This window comes from Pseudorca crassidens, chromosome 5 (genome assembly GCF_039906515.1).
Source record: "Pseudorca crassidens isolate mPseCra1 chromosome 5, mPseCra1.hap1, whole genome shotgun sequence".
NCBI classification, from domain to species: Eukaryota; Metazoa; Chordata; class Mammalia; order Artiodactyla; family Delphinidae; genus Pseudorca; species Pseudorca crassidens.
The window spans coordinates 101,860,366-101,885,014 of record NC_090300.1 but is presented as its reverse complement, the minus strand read 5'-3'; the positions used below and the strand labels follow the sequence as shown (position 1 = coordinate 101,885,014).

Below are 24,649 nucleotides of genomic sequence, written 5' to 3'. Positions count from 1 at the left end.
CCACCGCAATGAGAAGCCTGCGCACCGCAACAAAGAGTAGCCCCCGCTCACCACAACTAGAGAAAGCCCACACACAGCAACAGAAACCCAACGCAGCCAAAAATAAATTTAAAAAAATAAAATTAAAAACAAAAAAGAGACAGTCATAATAGCCACAAAGTTGAAACAAATCAAATGTCCATTAAGTGATGAATAGTTAAAATATAGTACATTCAATGAAATATCTTTTGGCAATAAATAGCATGTGCTGATACATGCTACAACATTGAAAACGTTATGCTAAGTGAGAGAAACCAGACATAAAGACCATGTATGTATGGTTTTATATATAAAATATCCAGAATAGATAAATGTATAGAGACAGAGAGTAAATCAGTGGTTGCTAGGCTCTGAGAGGTGGGTATAGGGGAATTCAGAATGGCTGTTAATGAATATGGATTTTAAGTGCAGAAAGATATGTAAAAAAATTTTAGGCAATGGACTGTCTTGTTTTCATCCCCTATTTGGAGTGTGTACAATTAAACTTCGCAAACATTTTGAAATTATAGGGAAGAGAAGTGTTTAGAACATGATTAGGAAGAAAACAGAATGTAGAAAAAAGTGTAATATATAGTTAGTTTTTCCCAGTGGCAGATTTTCTGTAACTTTTTAAGTTTTAGGAACACAACGTATAGTATAATCTAGTTGCTTTTAAAAATTAAAACTTTAAATATGATTCAATGTACAGCTTATTTGGAAAATAATTACAATACTTCAAATTGAATATATTAATCCTAGAAGCATTTAGAAATGAATGCTTAATTTGGTAGTGTTTGAAAATTCATGTCCCCTCACCCCCTTAACTTGTGTTGTGCAAATGCTTCAGTGTGCTAGAAGTTACTCACCATTTGGTTGAGGAAGAAAAATCTAATTCAGTTGCTAACTTAAATATAATCATTAAAATCATATAAATTTAGTCCCATTGTTTGCCTTGCTGTGATTAGCAGATCGGGTTACAGTGCTTAGATTAGGTGATTTTTGCCTCAGAACATCAGGTATGGAGAAATTCCATTAGGATTTATTTAAGTTTTGAAAATATGTCATTGATAGATCATTGACAGAAACCTATACTATTTTTTTAAAATTAATTAATTTATTTGTTTTTATTTTTGGCTGTGTTGTGTCTTCGTTGCTGTGCATGGGCTTTCTCTAGTTGACGCAGTCGGGAGCTACTCCTCGTTGTGGTGGGCGGGCTTCTCATTGTCGTGGCTTCTCTTGTTGCAGAGCATGAGCTCCAGAGCACAGGCTCAGCAGCTGCCGTGCACGGGCCTGCCCAGCTGCTCTTCGGCATGTGGGATTTTCCCAGGCCAGGGATCGAACCCGTGTCCCCTGCATTGGTAGGTGGATTCTTAACCACTGCGCCACCAGGGAAGTGCTATACTGTTATACAAACAAATGTTACAGTTTCAAGGTACAGGTACAGGAAGAGATGCCTTTCTGCTTCTTTCTAACCCTAAAACTTTGGATTTGTTTTGCCTTAAATCTTTGAGCAAAGAAGACAATTACTTACTTTTCGTATTTACTAGGATAAATGGACAAGGCCTGTACTTTTCTATTTTTAAGACCTGTCTGAATATCCAGTACATTTCTATCAACTTTATCTTGTAAGGATATTAAGAAGCCACCATAATCAGAGAAGACTTAAAAAATCTCAACCCACCCAGTCATACTCCACCAGACGTACATTTTTCTTTTGGATATTAGGTATTGCTTGTTCAAAAGTAAAAAGAAATTTGCTTTCCGGGAAGGAAAGTTCTGTCTGAGAGCTAAATGCCATAGAGTTCCTATCTCTTGTTAGGAAATTGACTCTTTTATGAATTAACTTCACTGTTTCAGCTCTTTTACTAATTTTACATGCACATTTGTAATGTTCAAGGTCTGATAACTAAACCTTTGAACACCTTGTTCAGAAGGTAACATTACTTCTAATTGTTTAGTTTGTGAGAAGTACCTTTGACTACTTAAGGTGGAGCATTTTCTGGTCTCTTGCTCATGGTTGTGTTCCTGGAAACCACATTTGTGGTTCCCTGGGGGCAGCATCAAATAATCCAATAGCAGCTGTATCAACAAAGATGTGCTTGTATATTATTATCATTATTATCAAGTACACTGAGGATTGGACATTTTGCCCCAAAGTACTGACTTTGTTGTCTGGAATAGTAAGGGATTTGGCAAAGTTCAAAAAGAAACCAAAGATTTTACACTGAAAAATGCAGAAATTCTAGGGACTTCCATGGTGGTCCAGTGGCTAAGACTCCGTGCTTCCAATGCAAGGGGCCCGGGTTCAGTCCCTGGTCAGGGAACTAGAACCCACATGCCACAACTAAAGATCCCGCCTGTCGCAACTGAAGACTCTGCATGTGGCAAGTGAAAGATCCCGCATGCTGCAACGAAGATCCCACGTGCCGCAACTAAGATCTGACGCAGCCAAATAAATAAATAAATATTAAAAAAAAAGAAAAATGGAAAAATTCTAGTTCTTCATTAATTTGGTAAAAAGAATTTTATCTCATTAAATGGGGTTTTCAGTTCATTTACACATTTAATCATTTAAAAGTATGGTATTTATTAAGAAAGATTCCATTACATTTTCTTTGTGTAATGATTACAAACAATCCTTCGAATTCTAACAGGCTGTCGTGTACATTTTGGCCAAATAGAATAGATAAACCCCAGTCTTTATCAACTATAGACCTTAATTAACTGTCTCAACAGTAGACATGACGTTTCTTTCACTTCCTGGTCCAACACTTTGGTAACCATATAGCAAAAGAACGAAATGTTTCTTGTGTGGTTACTAGTTAGATTCTTAAACATATGAGTTTGTAGTAGCTTGGTTAAGAAATCTTTCAAATTTGATCACGGCTTTTCTGTTGAATTTGAACCCAAGTGATTACATTTTCGTTTAATTCCTTTCCCTTAAGGGGGCAACACTTTGGGAAATTTATACAGTTAAACTAATATTCTTGGAATCCTATGAGTAGAGGAAGGGATTTACATTATCTTATTGAGAGAATGTAATGGGAGTAATTTATTTTCCTCAAAAACCACAAAAATGACAAAATCCTGGTTTTCTGATCCTAGTGGGATGCTCTGCCTTTTAGCCTGCTCCAAAGAATTTTAGGAATTGGCTAAGTTAGGGATTTTTATTTGTACAGATTTCTTATGTATTGTATGCTAAAATTGTAAACAATGACTGGAACCTTAGCCTTTGAGAATTCTGAGGGAATTAGCTATTTTAAGTAGTTATTTCCTGGCTAAAAAACAATTCATACCTTTGTGAAAGTTTTTTTTTTAAGTATTATTTTAACCATATACAAATGAAAATAAAATTTATTTCATACTTACTTTTCTCCTTAAACATAGTAGACTAAACATAACTGCTTGATGATTTACTTGATAATTTATTTGATGATGTGGTATTATTTTGCTTTAATATATAATAAACACAGTGATGACGTTAGAGTTTTTTTCGTTCCTCTAACAGTTATTGAATATTCACTGTAAGACAGGTATTGTTCTAGGCATGAGATCTGTATAGTTTTGTAGTAGTATTCCCATACCTTGAATTCTTGGCCCAATTTTATGGTTTCTCCTTCTTGCCACCATCTGGCATAATGTTAAGAGCATAAATTCTGGTACCAGACTGTTAAAATTGGAATCCTAGTTCTCCTGCTTACTAGTTGTGTGACTATAAGCTATACAACCGCCCTTTGCCTCAGTTTTTATGTCTGTAAGCTAGGGCCAGTGATATAATCTGTTTCATAGGGTTATTGCAAGAATTTAAAGGCATGTGAAATGTTTGAACTGTGCTTGGCACAAAGTTAGTGCTATAGAAAGTTATTAGTCATTATCCCTACTATGAATATTACTATTACTATGACTTCTCAATGCTGTTTGCCCTGTTTCCTGTTTTTAAATTTCTTTAATCTTAGCAAACAGATAACTAAGCTTGCTAGAACTAAGTGTAAAATAAGAATAAATTGACTGTATGAAACCTGAGATTTCCTTTCAAGAAAACAAAATGTAGTGTATGCCTTGGCATTATGTCTAAGAACCTTTCTTTCTTAGACATAACCTTTAATAGGTCATACTTATAAATGAGTACTGAGGAAGGAAAAACAAATAAAATTTATCTTAATAAATGGGACTTGTCTTTCAGGGAAAAAGATCTTGAAGAAGCTTTGGAAGCAGGAGGTTGTGATCTTGAAACTTTGAGAAATATAATTCAAGGGAGACCACTGCCTGCTGATCTGAGGGCTAAAGTTTGGAAGGTAACTAGAAACTGAAACAAATAAAATGTAATGACTTAAGAATAATATTTTAGAATTTTTATTTTCAGTTGTCTTAGTTGCAGAAGTACATGCCACACTTAGAAAATTCATCAAACAGAGCAGCTTGCTAAAATGTGTGTTTCTGTAGTGTTTGGTATATTTAATAATTCAGGTTTTGAAAGGCAGTGCTTTCTTTTGTAGCCATTAGAAATGATGTTTATGAAGATTGTTCACTGAAGTGGGAAAATGCAACCAATGAGTAAAATAGGATATATAATTGCAGATATGGAATGATCTCAGCTATGTTTTAAAAAAAAAAAGGTAGGGAGAAGAAACAGGTCTCTGGGTGTTAGAATTACAGGAGATTGTCCTTTGCTTTATTTTCCGCTTCAGCTGTTCTCTAGTACATGTGTATTATCATTTTTAAATTTTAAATTAAGATTTTTTTATGATGAAAAAAGAAGTAGTTCCCTTTGTTAAAACGTGTAAGCAAAGGATAAGATAAAAAACCATCTGTTGGGCTTCCCTGGTGGCGCAGTGGTTGAGAGTCCGCCTGCTGATGCAGGGGACACGGGTTCATGCCCCGGTCCTGGAAGATCCCACATGCCGTGGAGCGGCTGGGCCCGTGAGCCATGGCCGTTGAACCTGTGCGTCCGGAGCCTGTGCTCCGCAACGGGAGAGGCCACAATGGTGAGAGGCCTGCGTACCGCAAAAAAAAAAAAAACATCTGTTATCTACCACTTATAGGTAGAACACATAATAATGCCTTGGTGACACATCTTATTTTTTCCACTCTGCACATATATATGTAACAGAAATGGAATTACAAGTGTATATAGCATTCTGAATGTTTTGTTATAGAAATTTAAAACACATACAAAAGTAGAGAGACTTGTTAGTGAACCCCCATTTACCCATCACTTAGCTTTAACTGTTACCAACATTTGGCCAGTCTTGTTTGATTAGTATTCTATCCTTTCCTCCCCACCCCACCCACTGGACTATTTTAAAGCAGATCCTTGGTAGCACACTAAAATATTTTAGTATGAAAGTCTAAAAGATAAAGACTTTTAAAATAACCATAACACTATTAAATTGAAAAGAATGGTAATTCCTTAATGTGTCCTCACATGGCTGAAGGGACAAGGGAGCTAACTGGGGTTTCTTTTATAAGGGGGCTAATCCCATTCATGAGTGTTCCACCCTCATGTCCTAATCACCTCTCAAAGGCCCTGCCTGTATTTACCAAAACATTGGGGATTAGGTTTCAACATAAATGAATTTGGGTGAGGGGACACAAACATTCAGTCTATAGCATTAATGATGTTTGCTTGAAATAAATTTACATATATAATTATGTAAATATTTTGTGTAATTCATTTTATTCACTGGATTAACATGAAATAGTAAAATTTGCTATAGATACATTACTTTGTAATCTTTGAAGTGTGCATTATTCCTAAATTCAGGCCTCCATTATTATAGCATATTTTCCAAGAATGAGAAATAACATATGAAGCTGTTTGCTTTTTTTAATCTTTCTTCCAGATTGCTCTAAATGTTGCAGGAAAAGGAGATAGTTTGGCATCCTGGGATGGTATTTTAGACCTGCCAGAACAGAACACTATTCACAAAGATTGTCTGGAGTTTATTGGTAAGTTTAATAATTGTTTTCAAACAGTGAAAAAAATTTCAAATAATTTTTGGATGGAGGAGTTGCTCTTTAGTAGAATTAACTTGTTATAATTTGGGATATGTTGAATTTGTAAAGGGCTAATAAATAGCTTTAGAACTTCTTTTTTGAAATTCTTACGAAATAATGTCTAATATTTTAAGAGAGTCTGATTTTTAGTGTTTCTTTCGCATTATGTTTGATTAAACATTAACATACTTATGTTTAATTCTTTAAGTACCTTTACAGTTTTGTGGCAGTTTTAAATTGTTTTTTGGATAATTGAAGATCTGTATGATTGTATACAGTCCTCAGATTTAAGGGGGCTGTGTTCCAAAAGTTTATCTGTAAGTCGTAAGTCATGATCTGTTATAGAAAAAGTATTGTAAATCATGGGTGAATAGGTTTCCAATCACCCCACAAGGTCTTTTGAAGATTAAATTAATTTGGTTTATATTTTTCTTTTTTAATTCATCTATAGTCCATTGGTCTTTTTGTTTCTTTCTCTGTCACATTTTAGTTAAATTATTGGCTAAATAAGCTTTTATGTGCTAACCTCAACAGAAGCACTATTGCTGATGTGGGCAAAGGAAAGGGAATTTGGTGGTGGAGAATGAATCACTTTCCCTCCCCTTGACAAAGCTATAGTGGCAGCTGCCCATTATGGGGCAGATGATAATCTGTTATTTGGAAAACACTTTTTTGCTTTCCAGGAATGTGGGTTATGCCTACCTTTCCTGCTTCAGATTGTCCATTCTTGTATATATCTATATGTTATATAGATACATATAAGATACATATATATCTATATAACATATATATATAGGTCAAGTATTATTAACTTAGTAAATACTGAATACCTAGTGAATATGAATAAGTATAAGGAAAAATATGCTTTTATGTAGTTCTATTTTGCCCTTGACATACTCTAAATAGAGTAAGGTAGTATTGTATGTTTGTAACCCAATATTTTGTCCAATAACTGAGCATCTAACAGGCCCTTGGTAACTTTATTTTGACACTTATTTTCTAGACCAGCTTTCAGTGCCCGAAGAGAAGGCAGCAGAATTACTTTTGGATATTGAATCTGTAATTACCTTTTATTGTAAATCACGTAACATTAAATATAGCACGTCCCTTAGCTGGATACATCTACTCAAACCGTTGGTGCATCTTCAACTGCCACGCAGCGATTTATACAACTGCTTTTATGCTATCATGAATAAGTACATTCCCAGGTAAAATATTATTTAGTTATTACACTTTTAAAAATGAATAAAGGTCTAGTTTGTTTTGAACTAAAGTTGTTAGATTTATTTTGATGGTAAAGTAAATGGTTCAAATAATTTTTAAGGTTGTTTGAATCATAATTGTTACTTGACTTTATTTTTGTGGTTATAAACATTTTTTAAAGGATTCTTTAGTTAAGAATTTATGCAATGGAATATTACTCAGCCATGAAAAGGAAAGAAATTGGGTCATTTGTAGAGACGTGGATGGACCTAGAGTCTGTCATACAGAGTGAAGTAAGTCAGAAAGAGAAAAACAAATATTGTATATTAATGCATATATGTGGAATCTAGAAAAATGGTACAGATGAACCTATTTGCAGGGCAGAATAGAGACGCAGATGTAGAGAACCGGGGGGTAAGGGGGAGTGGGATGAATTGGGAGATTTAGATTGACATATATACACTAACATGTGTAAAATAGGTAGCTAGTGGGAACCTGCTATATAGTACAGGGAGCTCAGCTCAGTGCTTTTAGATTGACGTGTATACATTAACGTGTAAAATAGATAGCTAATGGGAACCTGCTGTATAGCACAGGGAGCTCAGCTTGGTGCTCTGTGATGACCTAGGTGGGTGGGATGGGGGTGGGGTGGGAGGGAGGTCCAAGAGGGAGGGGGTATATGTATACATATAGCTGATTCACTTCGTCATACAGCAGAAGCTAACACAACATTGTAAAGCAATTATACTCCAATTTAAAAAAAAGTAATTTATGCTTCTAGGGTTTATATATGCAGTATAACTCTTCATAGTTTTTTGATTTCTTTACTTATAGAACAATAACATAGTGTCTAAGTAAAAAGTAAAATTTTTGGAGTGCTGCTACTTTTTTTTTTTTTTTTTTTTTTTTTGTGGTACGCGGCCTCTCACTGTTGTGGCTTCTCCTGTTGTGGAGCACAGGCTCTGGACGTGCAGGCCCAGCGGTCATGGCTCACGGGCCCAGCCGCTCTGCGGCATGTGGGATCTTCCCGGACTGGGGCACAAACCCGTGTCCCCTGCATCGGCAGGCGGACTCTCAACCACTGCGCCACCAGGGAAGCCCTGGAGTGCTGCTACTTTAAATGAGGTGCTGGGGTTACAGCTTGGAATGTAGTCCTAGAAATACAGGCGTTGAACAAGTAATTAGAAGTGCGCTGAGTGTCAGGAAGGTGAAATATAGAGTGCTATGGGAATGTATAATGGGGGTGACCTAACTTGCCCTGGAGGTCAGGGAGGTCACCTCTGGGAACGTGACACTTAAGTTGAGTCTAGACAGATGTGTAGGTCATTGTGGGGGGCAGGGGAAGGGGGGTGGGTAGTAGCAGGTGTTGCACTTACGAGGCCAGAAAGAATTCTTGTAGTTTTCAGTGCTGTGGATCAGGTAGTCAGGATTTTAGAGCCAAAAGGGACTTTTGACATAATCTAGACCAGTGGTTTGGCTGCACAGTGAACCTTTGATGCACATTGGAATCATTGGGGGGAGTTCTTAAAAATTCTGATGCCCATTTACATACCTGACTAATTAAATCCCATCTCTGAGGAGGACATTGGTGCACTGATGTTTGTTTAGGTTTAGAGCTTCTCGCTTGATTGCAGTGTGCAGCTGTTCTGGAGCTTGATAGTTAAGTGACTACCATTTTTTTCTGCTTTACTGTGCGGTAACACACTATATTAGGTGTAGGTCCTTTGTGTATTTTCTCATTTAAACAGTGACCACTGTAAGGTATGTATCTCTGATTTACAGCTGCAGAAACTGAGGCAAAGAAGGACATTAAATGACTTATTCAGGATTACACTTCTGCTTTATGACTGAGTCAGGATTTGAACCTAAGTTTGATTGGACACCTGTGCTTTAACTAATAAGGTTCTCCACCCTCGTTGCTTATTAGAATCAACTGAAGAACTTTTTTTTTTTCTTTTATAGCTTAAAGTATCATTCACATATTACAAAATTCATCCTTTTAGTAGGTACAATTCAGTGGTTTTTAGTATGCTCACAGAGTTGTGCAGCCATAGCCACAATCACTTTTAGAATGTTTCTGTCACCCCCAAAAGAAACCCCAATACTCATTAGCAGTCAACTCTCCGTTTTCCCCTAATACTGTCAGCCCTAGGCAACCACTTATCTTTCTCTATGGATTTGCCTATTCTGGAGAATTTATATAAATGGAATCGTATAATATGTGGTCTTTTATGACTACCTTCTTTCACTTAGTATAGTGTTTTAAGGATTCATCCATATTATGGCATATATCAGTACTTATTTCTTTTTATTGCCAAGTAATATCTCATTGTATGCACAATATAAAATACCACATTTTATTTACTCATGCAACAGTTGCTGGACATTTGGATTGTTTTCACTTTTTAGCTATTATGAATAGTGCATTTGTGAACATTTGTGTACAAGTTTTTATGTGGACATGTATTTCATTTCTTTTGGGTATGTACCTAGGAGTGGAAATGTTGAATCATATGGTAAATCCGTGTTTAACCTTTTGAGGAATTGCCAGATTTTTCTACAACAACATTTTATATTCCCACCAGCAGTGAATGAAGATCCCAGTTTCTTTGCATCCTTGTTAACATTTTTTTTTTAAAATTATAGCCAGACTGAGCGTGAAGTGGTGTCTCATTATGGTTTTGATTTGCATTTCCCTGACAGCTAATGATTTTCTGCTTTTTTTCATGTGCTAAGTGACAATTTGTATATCTTCTTTGGAGAAATGTCTGTTCAGCCAAAGAACTTTTAAAACATACTGGTTCTTGAAGTTTCAACTATAAATAGACTATGTAGAGCCATGTAGGGGTTTTTTTGTTTTTGTTTTAACTCCCATGTGACTCTAGTGTACTCCAGAGTGGAGAACCTCTGTGCTACCTGGAAGCGATAGTGCTTCATGTTAGGAAAACAGACCCAGAGATGCCAGAATACAGGGCTAAGGTCATGGTAAAGCTGAGACTGGAATTCATATTTGGGAGTCTTCTGTTATACTAAGTCTCTCAACTGCTTATATTCTACCACCTCTCAGTGTAACAGAGCTAGTAATAGCAAGGGACATGATATTCCAGCTTTCTCTCGACAGAATGTTGGCGGTGGTAGTTACTAATAGAGGGATTGGGGTTTACATTGAGCTGTGTAACATACCGTCTTGTCAGGTTCTCCAGTTACTGTTTCCATGAGTTCCACATGTAACACAATGCTCCAGGGTCAGTGTTAATACCCCTGCATAGGGCCCAGCCCCACAAAATGCTGCTAGAACAACTCCACTATAATGTATCTTCTTATTACAGATTCAGATATAACATAGGTAGAATTCTATCAAGCACAGTGCTTTGCAGTGGAGAGTAACTTTGTAATACACAGCTATTAAATGAATAGATGCTGTTGCAATGGCTGACTCTCTGAGATGTTCCACTTTTTCTGAGGCAAACTAGGCAATTGTCCTTACAACGTATGTCCCTACTCTGCTTACAACCTGTGTTTATGTGTTTTGTTTTAGCAGTCTATTGCCTTGCATACGTAGAGTGGGGAAAGTATTCAGATTAAGGAGGAAGTAATCTTGCCAATATGAATCCACTTCTGTCTTTGGGCATCTGAATTACCAATTTAGGGCTTTTTCTACAAAACTTCCCTGTTATCTGCAGTATTAGAAAATGGTAGATAGAGGGTCATACCAAATCCTGGCATTGACCTTAGAGCTTAGTTTTGTAGAAATTATTTTTCATTATTCCCGTTGGAATAGCACTTTGAAACATTCCTTATCAATGCTTTTATGTTAAAACTGACATTCATTTCATTAACTTTTTTGCATGAAGCCTTTTACCTTGTTTCAGTGTTTTTTTTTCTTTGGCCATGCCCTGCAGCATGCAGGATCCTAGTTCCCCAACCAGGGATCAAACCCCCGCCCCTTGCAGTGGAAGCGTGGAGTTCCAACCACTAGACTGCCAGGGAAGTCCTTCAGCTTTTTTATAGTTTGCTTTTTTTAGACTGTACATCTACCAAAGTACCACTTGTTGAAATATTAAATTACATATGTGGAAGGGTAGTATGCATAATGGTTTAATGCCCAGTTTCTGTGTACAAGTCTTAGTTCCATCACTTCTTAGCTACATGACCTTGGGTGGGCTGCTTGACCGCAGCTAAGCCTCATTTTTCTCATCTGTAAAGTGAAGATGATAATAGTGTCTTTCATAGTTGCCTGTAAAGATAAAATGAGGTAACTTTGTAAAGTGTCTATTATAGTGTCTGGCACATGGTATTTCCTCAATAAATACTGACTTTTATTATGATGGCCTGTGCTTTGAGCTGTTTAAATTTTTTTAAATTTTTAATGATTTATGAGACATAGGGGAACAAGGTAAGAAGTAGTACAGTTACTCAATAAGGTCAGTGTTTGGCACCTCCCAGGATTCACTCTGAGCACCTGATACCCAGGCCACTTCAACAGCTTCTAAGGCTCTGGGTCCACTATTTTGGAATGTTCATCTGTGGCCATTTCAGACTTGTACCTTTGCTGAAGGATTCCTAATTGAGTACATTAACTGTGGAGCTAACCTGAAGCCTTTCTAGGAGTTTCTTCTTATTTGGCAGGGAAGAAGGGAGCTGGACTTCCTCAGGACTCTCCAGATATCCTTTTGGGATCCAAAACTTATCAAAACAACCTAAGTGGTCCCACTGTTTTCATTGGTCCTTGTAGTCCTTTCTCCTGAGTGCTGCCTGGGTTCACCTGGAAAGACTCTGCCTAGAGTTGGCTGTAGACCTGATGTTTCTACAGACTTCTTTCAGGTCAGGTATATCAGGTGTTAGCAAGAGAGGTCTGCCCGGTTGTATCAGGCAGGCTTGCTGTTGTCAGTGCTGTGGTGTTCAGATGTTCTGTGGTAGGGAGGGGAGGTGGGTATTGCAGGAGGATCGGTTACTGACATGATCATTTCTGACCTATTAATGCAAGAAACTTTGCTGCTTTTGTTTTTTAGGGATTGTTCTCTGAAGGGGAGACCATTTCATCTTTTCCGATTACTCATCCAGTACCATGAGCCAGAGCTTTGTTCTTTTCTTGATACAAAGAAAATTACTCCAGACTCCTATGCACTCAACTGGGTAATAAAGTGAAAGTAGGAACACTTAATGAAAAATAGCTTTCTATAAAACTATAGTTAGGTGTTTTTTTTTCCCCCCAAGGAAGAGAAAGAAAAGCACTAAATTATAGACTATTACTATTTAAACCAAAGGAGTAAAATTATTGGCACTTCAAAAATGATTTTTTTTTTGCTCTTCACTTACATTAGTTTAAATTATTTAATATGAAGTTTAGCCTTTTGTTGTTTTACAAATATATGTAAATATATGTGATATATTTACTTATGTATAATATATATATGTAATATATATAAATATATGATCTGTATCAGTTCACTTTAAAACTGTGATTAAATTGTTGATAGTATGTATAAGAATTGATATCCAATGACAAGGAAAATAACAAGATTATCAAATGATTAATATAAAAGAATATAAAGTACATCTCAGGGACTTTCCTTGTGGCGCAGTGGTTAAGAATCCGCCTGCCAATGCAGGGGACACGGGTTTGAGCCCTGGGCTGGGAAGATCCCACGTGCTGCAGAGCAACTAAGCCCATGTGCCACAACTACTGAGCCTGCGCTCTACAGCCTGTGAGGCACAACTACTGATCCCACGCACCACAACTACTGAAGCCCTCGTGCCCTAGAGCCTGTGCTCCGTGACAAAAGAATCCACTGCAATCAGAAGGTTGCGCACTGCAACAAAGAGTAGCCCCCACTTGCTGCAACTAGGAAAAGTCTGCACGCAGCAATGAAGACCCAACGCAGCCAAAAAATAAATTAAAAAAATTTTAATAAAAGTACATCTCAGTACTCTGTCATTCTATATTTGTATTTTTATTTTTTTAAGTTTTATTTATTTTTGGCTGCGTTGGGTCTTCATTGCTGCGCATGGGCTTTCTCTAGTTGCGGTGAGCGGGGGCTACTCTTTGTTGTGGTGTGCGGGCTTCTCATTGTGCTGGCTTCTCTTATTGTAGAGCACTGGCTCTAGGCGCACGGGCTTCAGTAGTTGCGGTGCGTGGGCTCAGTAGTTGTGGCGCACGGGCTTAGTTGTTCTGCAGCATGTGGGATCTTCCTGGACCGTAGCTCAAACCCGTGTCCCCTGCATTGGCAGGTGGATTCTTAACCACTGTGCCACCAGGCAAGCCCTATATTTGTATTTTTAAATGGGAAGTTCTGTTATTTCTAGGTCAGTGGTTCTCAAACCTTTTGGTCTCAGGACCTCTTACACTCAACATTTATTGAGGAGCCACAATTTATGTGGATTATGTTGGTTAGAAATTAAGAAATTTTAACCATTTATTAATTCATTTAGAAGTAGCGATAAATCCAATGCATGTTAACATAAATAGCCTATTTTTAAATGAAAATTAACTATTTTCCAAAAAGAAAATCAGAATAGTGACATTTTTTAATATTTTTGCAAATCTCAATATTTGGTTAGGGCACAGGCAGGTACGTTCTCATATCTTCTTCTCTATTGAATCTGTGATGATACCATATTTCATGTAGCCTTTGGAAAATTCTGTTGTTCATTTGTGAGAGAATGAATATGAAAAAGGCAAAATCTAAGTATTATTATGAAAATAGCTTTGACATCACAAATACCCTGTAAATACTCTTGGGGACTTCCAGGGCTCCTCAGACCATACTTTGAGAACTGCTCTTCTAGGTTAACTTGAAGATCTTTCTAAAACAGTGATTGGGTTCTAGAAGAATATACATATATTCAAAATTTTTAATGTATTCCTTGATCATGTCTTACCTAGCTTTTCTTCAGGAAGGATTCCATTTCTGCCACTTATTAACCATGTGATTTAATACACTTAGCCTCTGAGCTTCGATTTCTTCATCTGTAAAATGGAACTAATAATAGTACCTATCTCAGAACATGATGAGATGAGTAATGAGGAAATGGTGACTAGAGAATCGCAACTGGTTTCAGCTCTGGCATACTAAATCTCACACTGCAGCAGCCTATTCTTTCATTCCTTCTCGGCTGCAGTCTTCTCACTTTGAGTAAAAAATAATAAAATTGTAGTTTCTCTGAGATTCATATGTTGCTATTAAATCTACTTATTTGTGTTGAAGTAAGAAACTTTCTTTTAAGCATTCTGGTATGTTAATAGGGATCTCTCTTGTCACATCATGCCTGGTAAATGCCATTTCTGTGACCAGAACTCTGAAGTAGTACTCAGTGCTGCTAGCAGATTGTAACTGAGTACTGAAACTACCAGTTTCACTTTGTCAATGCCCCAAGTAGTTCATTCTTGCTACTAGTATCATGTCTATGGGATGGAGTCTTTTTTTTTTTTTTTTTTAAATCATGAGATGAAACAAAATGAATTCCTAAACTTTGAGAACTCATAACTGTGAATGATGCAATGGTAGCTTTAGTTTAGCTAACTGAATTTAATGAAGACCATATCTTGCTATTCTGTTTGTATTTGCATCTTCTGTATTTGTAATAGTAATTTTTAAACAGTTACAGAAAGCATTCGAAGCATTATGTACTTTAAAAGCTTTGAGGTCAGCTGTAATAGCAGTTACATCAGCTGTGGAGTGTCAGGCTTTTTCTAGCCCAAACATCACCATTTACTAGCTCTGTGATGTTAGGAAGGTTATTTAATAGACGTCTGTTTTCTTACCTATAATGTGGGGAGGAAAATGTCTATTTTGAAGGACTGTTGTGAGAATATTTAGAATAAGAGATATATAATAAAAGATATGTGGCAGTAATTTAGTACCTGGCACAAAATATTCACTAAATGTATTTGTTCTCATTAGCTCCCTTTAGCCATTAAGACTGTTTGAAATTTAACTTCTAGATGGAATTGTTTCTGTATCTAATAAAAATGGAATAATCTAAAAATATCACTGAATTTATGCAATTTAAAACACAGTTGGGCTCTAGAGGAACTTACACATTAACAATTCTTTTGTTTGAAGTAGAAAACCATAGAGCTCCTGAAACATTTTGAGGGACGTGAATGTTGTCTCATCTGTTTCAAATGATGTACAAGTAAGATTGGGGAACAATTTGCCTTTAAATTGTCCTTACAGTTTCATTTGGTGCTCTTAACTCAAATTACCATGCTTGATCCTCACAATTACCTTGCAAGTTAAGTACTTATAATAGTTACCCTCACAGAGCTCGTGGGGTTATTATGCTGTGGCAGATATGTGCTAGTTACTGTATATATGTGCTAGTTACTGTATATACTCTAGGTTAGAGGATGGGTAGTAGTATTCCTTTTTTTTTTTTAAAACAGAAGTAGAAATGGAAGCTCTAGAGGTTAAGTGACATACCCTAAGTTATACAGCTAGTGAGTGGCTTCATTGTGCCTTGAATCCACATGTTCTGCCTTTGGATTACATAGAGTAAAGTTAAGGTACAAGTTACATATCAGGTACAGACAGTTTGATATAGTGTTACTCATTTGCCTGAATACTTTTAAAAGAACAAGTCGTTGCCAGTGGTTTATCTCTCTCATTTCATTTCCTGATTACAGCTTGGAAGTCTTTTTTCCTGTTACTGTTCCATTGAAGTCACTCAGGCAATATGGGATGGATATCTACAACAAGCAGATCCATTTTTTATTTATTTCTTAATGTTAATAATCCTTGTTAATGCAAAGTAAGTATTAAGTTGACTAGATTTTTTCCTCTCTGTTCTCAGGGCGCTCTGTGGATATTTAACTCAAATTCATTTGATTCTCTTTTTACAGAGAAGTCATTTTAGCACAGGAGTCTAACAGCAAAGAAGAAGTTATCCGTAAGTATTATTTAATGTGGAGAAAACATTTCAAGTCAGTTTTCTGAAACTCGGTTTCCTCATGTATAAATTTAGAATACTCTAGAAGAGCTCTGAGGTTCCATTCAACTCTTACACACTCTCCACGTACAGACCTTAAAGACTGTTGCCCCTGATTTGCCACCCTTATTCATTCCTTCTATGTATTTTTCACTCTTTCAATTCTTTTCCATATACTCTTTCTTTGGTTTCATTGTTCAGATAAACTGCCCTCCTCTCACTCTCCCCTTCCTTCTTCCTTAATTTGCCTTTGAATACTCAGCTCTTACAAGTGTATCCGTTGTTGAAGTCTTGGTTCTTCGTTTGGGTCCTCCCCCCACTCTAGCTCCCACACAGATTTAGTTACTTGCTCTCTATAGTGCCTGGCACTTTGTACTGTGTGTGTTACGGTGTTTGTCTCACTATGTTATAATGATTTATAGTCACATTTCTCAAACCAGACAAAGTTCCTTAAGTCAGGAACCATTTCTTGGTCATTTTTTATTTCCAGGGACCCTGACATTTATTATGTGTTCATTGAATAAATCACACTATTCCAATCGAGGCTAATGAATTTGATTTGATTGCCAGGTACCATCATTCACTAAGAGCAGAACTGTATTAACAGTTTCAGTTCCTTTGGGGAAAATCCACTTCTCAAGCAGTTTTCAGTGCATCACTGTTGAGATTCCATTTATATAGTTCAGATGTTGAAGATAAACCAACTTTGATATGTAAATAATGTTCATTACTGTATTTTTCACAAAAAACCTTTTTAATATTATATTTGTAATCATATTTCAGAGTTCTTGGAAAATACTCCATCCAGTTTGAATCTAGAAGATATAGAAGACCTTTTCTCTCTGGCTCAGTATTATTGCAGTAAAACACCAGCTTCATTTAGGAAGGTATCAGACAAGAAATCACCTACTTCAGTATTTCGCATTTTGTGCATTGTTTTATGTTTATGTTGTATCCACTTCAGTTAAAATACTCTAGGTTGTCCTTCTTTTCTTTTTATGTGTTACAGTTTTGTGTGATTTTTTTCACTGTAAATACTCTCCCTAACGGAGGAACAGACATTAAAAAAGATACTATACAAATATTCTAGGAACCATTTCACCTCTACTCTGATTATTATTTCTGATCATGAGACTATTGACTATAAGGTACTTCTTAAATTAATGCTTCCTTGATGTTAAAAAATATAAATATTACAAAAATCTGATGGAGGATATATAATTATGCCTTCTTTATCTGGAGTTTAGCTTTGCACAAGTTTAATGCTGCTGAGCTGTCTTTTAAACAGAAAAGGGTCACTTAGCTCCATAGAGACCTAGAACCTTTCTCAGATCAGACAAGTGCTTTCAAGAGAAAGGACACCAGATTAGAAGCCCAAGTGCTGTGAGCTCCTAGAAAGTAAAACTCTAAGAAGCAAAAGCTAGTAACGGGGAGGCACAGGAGTACCATTTATAAACAATTTGTGACCTCAGGTGCTCATGAGAGCATTATTGTTTTTTTTGGTTTTTTTTAAGGCATTCTGGCATCATAATTGCTAGTTGGAAGTTATCGTGTCACTGAAACATTAAGATGAGATTAAATTATGTTCAATATAGTGTGTTCAGGAGGCAGACAAGGGAAACCTTGTAAGAACATTTCCCTCAAAACTAATTAATTACAAAAGAAATTTATTTCTAGGGACTAGTTTCAGCTATTTTAATAATTGCCTTATGTAGAACACCTCATTTCCCAACAGTGTTGACTAAGTTAGGTGGTGGGGTAGTGGTTATGATATTGGATGAAAAAGAAGTCTTATCCTTTTCTTTCCAGTCTTTTAAGAGAATAGCTTTTATTCTTCAGACATAAATAATCTGCACTAGCAGTTGCTAATTAGAGCAGGTTTTAGCAGCATATTACACAATTTGTGCCATGTTTTTGTTTTCATTTTATTAAAATATAAAAAGTTGTGAGTAACCATTTAAAAATTTACTATTTAAATATAGGTGATAATATAGAAAATAGCTGTGTAGAATGTGTTATTTTTTCTTAGTCTTTCATTTTGTGTGAAATCTAATGGGGACTTTGTATGCAGACTTTTTGTAGCTTTTAGCCTGTAAGATATGAGAGGATATGTTAAATCACATGACTCAAAGATGTTATGTAATTATTTTACCTTTTGTCTTGGTCTGTTGAGAATAGTTTTAGGAAAAAAGTTTGATTTTATTTTTTCTGCATAATGTTTCAAAAATTCCTCTTCACACAGGATAATCACCATCTCTTTGGCAGTACTTTGTTGGGAATTAAGGATGATGATGCAGATTTGAGTCAGGCACTTTGTCTGGCCATCTCCGTGTCAGAGGTCCTTCAAGCAAATCAGCTTCAAGGGGTAAGTAAAAAAAAAACCCACTGTTTATCAGAAGACTATCCCCTTTAAATGCAAGGAATCAACATTTCCTCCCTGTTTGTTGATTCTCACAAAATTAATTTACTATAACAATGTAGTTGTTTTGCTTTTTTTGAATGATTAATGTGTTAAATCTTCTGTCCATATGCTCATTTTTAAACTGCCAGCTTGCATGTTATTTTACTTGTCAACAACTAATTAATTTTGACACCAATTTTTGTAAATTGCCAAATCTTTTTTCATATTTTAGCAAAGCAACTGAATGTTATATAAAGTACTTAAAAGGGTGGATTTAGCATTTAACAGTTAAATTTTGGATACTTATACAGCTAATTGAATTACATGGTTTAATGCCAAAAGGCATGTTACAAAGGAGAATTGAGGATATACCATGGTTTTCTGTCTGTTGCTGTCTTCATGAAAATCTTTTTGCTAACAGTGCAACAGTTAACCGTGTGTGTTTGGAAGATGGGATGTATTTCGAAGATGGAGAGAAGAGGAACGGACATGGAAAGACAGGCCTTTTACAGTAGATCTTTTTAAAACAAGCATTTCACATATTTTTCTTATTAGAACTATTACTTAAAAACAAATCAGAGCATGTAATCTAGTTTAAAGAGACCCATGTGAACTTCTTCAGTTCAGACTGGCACTGGAGAACCTCCTCTCACCCCCAAAAGACATTTATTTAATCCTTATGTGAATTGCATTGTTGATAAGTGTGTGGGCTTATTTTCAGAAACAGGAATTGTATCTACATCTGTGTTTATTTTCAGAAACAGGAATTGTATCTACATCTGTGTTTATAACTACATAGTGTTTTTAAAAGTGTTTAACATGATAAACATTAAATTATTAAATTCCAGTATAATTAGTTTTATAGCTCAAACTAACATTCTTCTGCTACATATTTTAAGACTTTCTAGTCAAGAACAGTATATACAGAGTATTTTAACTACTTAAAATGAATAAAACTATTTAAGATCTTGAGGTTATTTTCTTGAGTCTGTATGGGTCCTCCTATGTGAGATCCATTTCTAATCTATCTGTTTCCCCTTCTTTGGTTAATTGTTAATATTATATTGTGTAAAATGTGACCCTCATGGCAAGTTTTATTTTGTCAAATGTTTCCCTTTTAGGAAGGAGTCCGGTTCTTTGTGGTGGATTGCCGTCCTGCAGAACAGTATAATGCTGGGCATTTATCAACTGCTTTCCACTTAGATTCAGATCTGGTTAGTATAAATGCTGATTAAAAATTTTTAAAAAGTAAGAGAAGAAATGGATTTCTTTTCTTTAGCCCATAAATAAATACACATGTACCAGATTGGGGATGTTTTTCTTTCTGCTTAAGGAGGGAGTCTCTGACCTTATAAAAGTGTTGCCTCAGGTTTCCTTTTCACCTAGGACACCCTTTTGGCATCATAAAGGGTAGATGAAAGCACTGTTAACTATGGCTTACTGTTGCTTACCATTGTTATGTCAGTAAATTCTAAACTTCTTACTGTGAGCTACCTGATGTAGCACTCAGCATAGTGTCTTGCACTTAGTAAGTACTCTGTGAATATTAGCTCTTCTTATGATTGGGTAATTAGTCTATAAGCCTTTTTTTCCATCATGAGTACTTATGCATATAATAAAGTAATATTTAATAAGGGTGGTATCTGGTGTATAGGGGCTCAGTTGTTCAAATTGCTGTCCTAGGGTCACTTGAATTGAAGGACTAGATGAAGTAGATAATTAAATATTGTCAGAGATGCTTAGAGCATTTGGTAGGACTGGGACTGACATCATTTAAGCCCTTCTGGGGTTATTAGAGCCTCAGGGATGGAGAAGACAGAAAGAGGAATAACTTCTTTTGCTGACTATTCTATCTGCCCTTCTTCCCAACTTGTCTGAAAAAGTTGACACTGAAGCTGAAAGGGCATGTTGAAAGGTCTAGGTGGTATCAAGAGGAAACTCATGGAAAATGGAGGTGAAACAACCCAGAGAGTTTGGGGTGCTATAGGTGAAGAAGGCAGTCCTAGCTTGTTTGCATCCTAAAAGTGAACTCTGGGCCTTTCTCTTCCTTGATTCATCTAGGAAGACCTAAATGGTCCTTCTTTTATGCTTATTTTTAAAATTTATTCATCATTAATAACTTGATTATTCTTAAAAAACTCAAAGGATGTCTCCAGAGTTGACAATTACTCTCAGTTTGTTTAATCATCCAGACCTTTAATATGTATTTATATATTTCTTACTCACTTTTTTTTTTTTCCACTTGATTTTTCACTTAATAGTTCACTTGCATTTTCACTTAACAGTTTTTTGGAGATCTTTTCATTTTAGTACATTGTTTTTAATGGCTGTATAGTGGTCCATGGTACAGATATACCATAATTTATTGCCTGATTGATGTACATCTAGAATGTTTTCAGTTTTCTTGTAATAAAACAATGCTATAGTTAACATCCGTATATATATTTTGTGGACTTGTGCAAATATTTCTGTAAAATAGACCCCTACAAGTAAAATTTTGGGGTTGAGAGTTGTGGGCATATACAACATTACTAGAATCTGCCGTATTGCCCTTTAGAAAGGCTGAATCAACTGATACTTTACAACTGTAAGTGAGAATGATTGTTTCATACCATCAGCATTATTGGACATTACCAATTTTTTATTTTACAAGAATGATGGTCATTCTTGTTATTACTAGTGATGTTGTGCATCTTTTTTCAAGTGTGCTGTTAATTTGTATTTTTTTTATCAATGCAAATTGCTTTTCTATGGTTTGTCCATTTTTCTATTGGATTTTCACTGTGCTTTTTTTTTTTTTTTTTTTGCGGTACACGGGCCTCTCACTGTTGTGGCCTCTCCCACTGCGGAGCACAGGCTCCGGACGCGCAGGCTCAACAGCCATGGCTCACGGGCCCAGCTGCTCCGCGGCATGTGGGATCTTCCCAGACCGGGGCACAAACCCGTGTCCCCTGCATCGGCAGGCGGACTCTCAACCACTGCGCCACCACTGTGGAAGCCCCACTGTGCTTTTTATGAACAGTTTTTTGAACAAATTTTTGTATTTATTGGCATACTTGTTTTCTTGAGGGTAGGAAATCAATTTTTTCATCCTCATATCTCTAGTATCTAGAGTAGTGCTGATGAATAAATGGCTTCTACTATTTCTGACTGTCCTCTAAGAAATTCATGGTTTGCCATGTAAGTGGAAACTAAAAAATATAGCTTGTTTCAATGTATTGTTTTTGTCAGGGACCCTTCCACTCAGTGTTAAACTTTTCTTGTCATGATACCTAAAGACACTGAAGCTTAGAAAACAAACAGCAAAAACAATTTTTTTTGTCTAGTAAAGTATTTTCTTTGCATAATTTAATCTTTCTGTGAATTTTCAACTTTTGTTTTCTGATGTATTATAGGTACATTTATACACATTTCTTTTATCCCAGGGATTTTATTTATAAGAGCCTTTGTTTGGGGAATTCCCTGGTAGTCCAGTGGTTAAGACTCTGCAGTTTCATTGTTGAGGGCCTGGGTTTGATCCCTGGCGGGGGAACTAAGATCCCACAAACTGCGTGGCATGACCAAAACAAACAAAAAAAGGCTTTATTTTCATGGTGGCAATATAAATATTGTTTTTTTTTCCCACCCTGGGAAAATATTTTGTTTTGCAAATGTATAAGAAACACAGGCTTGCCACATTAAAAAAATTTTTAATTGTCTAGATGCTCCAGAATCCGTCTGAGTTTGCACAGTCAGTAAAATCCCTGCTGGAAGCACAGAAGCAGTCCATTGAGTCTGGCTCCATCGCTGGTGGGGAGCACCTCTGTTTCATGGGCAGTGGCAGAGAGGAAGAAGACATGTATATGAACATGGTCCTGGCACACTTTTTACAGGTATGCCGACAGATTATTTCAGTTTTCCTTAGTTACTGCTATCACCTTTAAGAAATTCTCCTAGGTAATTTTGTGCTGTTGTCTACCTTGTCAAATTTATCTGTTTTTTTTTTTTTTTAACACTTTATTGGTTTTGTGTCTTGCCAACAAAGGTCTTCTCCCCCAGATTTTTCTTGCATGCTTATGTGTTATACTTTTATGTTTAAATCTTGGCCCATCTGGAATTATTTTTGTGTAAGATGTGAGGTAGGAATCAAAAAAAATTTTTTCCCCAAATAGCTAACCAGTTGTGCTGTCAATATGAAATACTACCTCTTTAATATACTGAATTCCTCAATGAATCAGGGTCTATTGCTGGATTATTCTTCTGCATTTTTCTCTATGCCTATTCATGCCTCAGCTTTTTACAGTTGCTATATAATTCATTTTAATATCTTCACTTTGAAATTGAATAAATGTACATGTATATGTATTCATGACACTTAGCCACCTTTCCTTTTTGTGTTTAAATGTTGTCTTCAGCACGACTAATTTGTATCAGCGATTTTATGCAACCTGTCCCCTCTACCTTTTCTACAAAGCCTCACTCAGTGATGGCTCTTTCTTTATAAAAATGGTTGTTTATTAGGTATTCTTTGGTAGTTTATACATTAAAGTCCTCATTTTGTGTGGCCCTGAACTATGGAATCAGGAAGACAATAGGAATGCTATTACACAAGCCACTCAATTTACATCCACTTTACTGGGAATCTGGTTTGAGAAAATTAGTCTAAAGCAGGGCTCCCCAACTCCTGGGCAATGGACGGGTACCAGTCGGTGGCCTGTTAGGAACTGCGCCGCAGAGCAGGAGGTGAGCAGTGGGCGAGCCAGTGAAGCTTCATCTGTATTTACAGCCGCTCCCCATCGCTCCCATTACCGCCTGAGCTCCACCTCCTGTCAGATCAGCAGTAGCATTACATTCTCATAAGAGCACAAACCCTACTGTGAACTGCGCATGCGAGGGATCTAGGTTGCGTGCTCCTTATGAGAATCTAATGCCTGATGATCTGAGGTGGAGCTGAGGCGGTCCCACCATCCCCAGATGGGTCCATCTAGTTGCAGGAAAAGAAGCTCAGGGCTCCCACTAATTCTGCATTATGGTGAGTTGTATCATTATTTCATTATATAGTACAAAGTAATAATAATAGAAATAAAGTGCACAATGAATATAATGTGCTTGAGTCATTCTGAAATCATCCCCCACCCCACCCCCCATCCGTGGAAAAATTGTCTTCCACAAAACTGGTCCCAAGAAAGACTGGGGACCGCTGGTCTAAAGGACAATCCTTGAAAGACAAAATCAGAGAAGGAGCAAGGTATTTGGGAGAGGGATTATAAGGTAAAGTTATACTTTACTGGGGGAAAGATTTTAGAAGTTTATACAGAATAACAAAAATAGGTTCTCAAACTCATTTTACTTATAAATTTAATTGACCTATTCTAAAAATGGCCTGGTATAGGCTGTATATTGTGAAGGGTGTCAGATGGCAAGAATTTGGAATATTGTGGACTTCTATTAATAATTCGAGCTCTTAATGTGGTTTTAGAAATCCCCCCCCCCCAGTTTTTATTGTGGAAAATTTCAAACAAATCCACAAGTAGGGAGAATTGAACTCTATAAATTCTTTGTAAAGACATAACCACATTATCACTCTTACACTTTATTATAAAAAAAAGTAACGAGTGTTCAAGTTCCCTTGGTTTTCTCAGGATCTAAAACAAGACATTGCACTCTGGTTGGTATCTTTTAAGTCTCTTTTAATTTATAGGTTCCCTTTCCTAATTTTTTTCCTTGTACATATTTGTTTGGAAAAACTGGTTACTTTGTCTTATATTTTCCCACAATCTGGATTTTGCAGATTGCATTCACACGGTGTTGTTTATCAGGTTCTATCCCTGGTATTTCCTGTAAACTGGTAATTAGACCTAGGGACTTGTTAGATTACTTTTGGGGGTGGGAGGGTTAGGAAGTCTTGGGTATTGTGTACTTCCTCAGGAGGTAAATACTGCCCAGATCTCTTTCCTTTTTGTGTCTTTGTTTGTTTATCATTGCTTAGATTCATTAATTTTTAGTAGTTTGTAAAATGTTAACGTTCTGTCATTTCTTCATAATTAGCTGTAGTATTTGCTTTTGTATTTCCTTTTTATAAAAGACCCAAAATATTTTGGCAAGCTTTTAAAAACCATT

The 24,649-nt window shown here is 36.3% G+C and overlaps 1 protein-coding gene across 4 annotated transcripts in view; it reads left to right on the top strand.

The window, feature by feature from the left end:
* Window positions 1–24,649, top strand: part of TBC1D23 (TBC1 domain family member 23) — a 64,217-nt gene that overhangs the window by 21,829 nt on the left and 17,739 nt on the right. For 2 of the 4 annotated variants that reach the window (XM_067739102.1, XM_067739103.1), the window contains 11 exons: window positions 1,264–1,376; window positions 4,202–4,313; window positions 5,862–5,967; window positions 7,019–7,223; window positions 12,231–12,354; window positions 15,848–15,972; window positions 16,064–16,110; window positions 16,933–17,036; window positions 18,392–18,514; window positions 19,672–19,764; window positions 22,252–22,422. In XM_067739102.1, coding sequence (XP_067595203.1) covers window positions 1,267–1,376; window positions 4,202–4,313; window positions 5,862–5,967; window positions 7,019–7,223; window positions 12,231–12,354; window positions 15,848–15,972; window positions 16,064–16,110; window positions 16,933–17,036; window positions 18,392–18,514; window positions 19,672–19,764; window positions 22,252–22,422 — 1,320 coding nt within the window. In that variant the 5' untranslated portion in view covers window positions 1,264–1,266. The remainder of the gene's footprint in view (window positions 1–1,263; window positions 1,377–4,201; window positions 4,314–5,861; window positions 5,968–7,018; window positions 7,224–12,230; window positions 12,355–15,847; window positions 15,973–16,063; window positions 16,111–16,932; window positions 17,037–18,391; window positions 18,515–19,671; window positions 19,765–22,251; window positions 22,423–24,649) is intronic. The other 2 variants (XM_067739101.1, XM_067739104.1) reach the window with 1 other exon arrangement.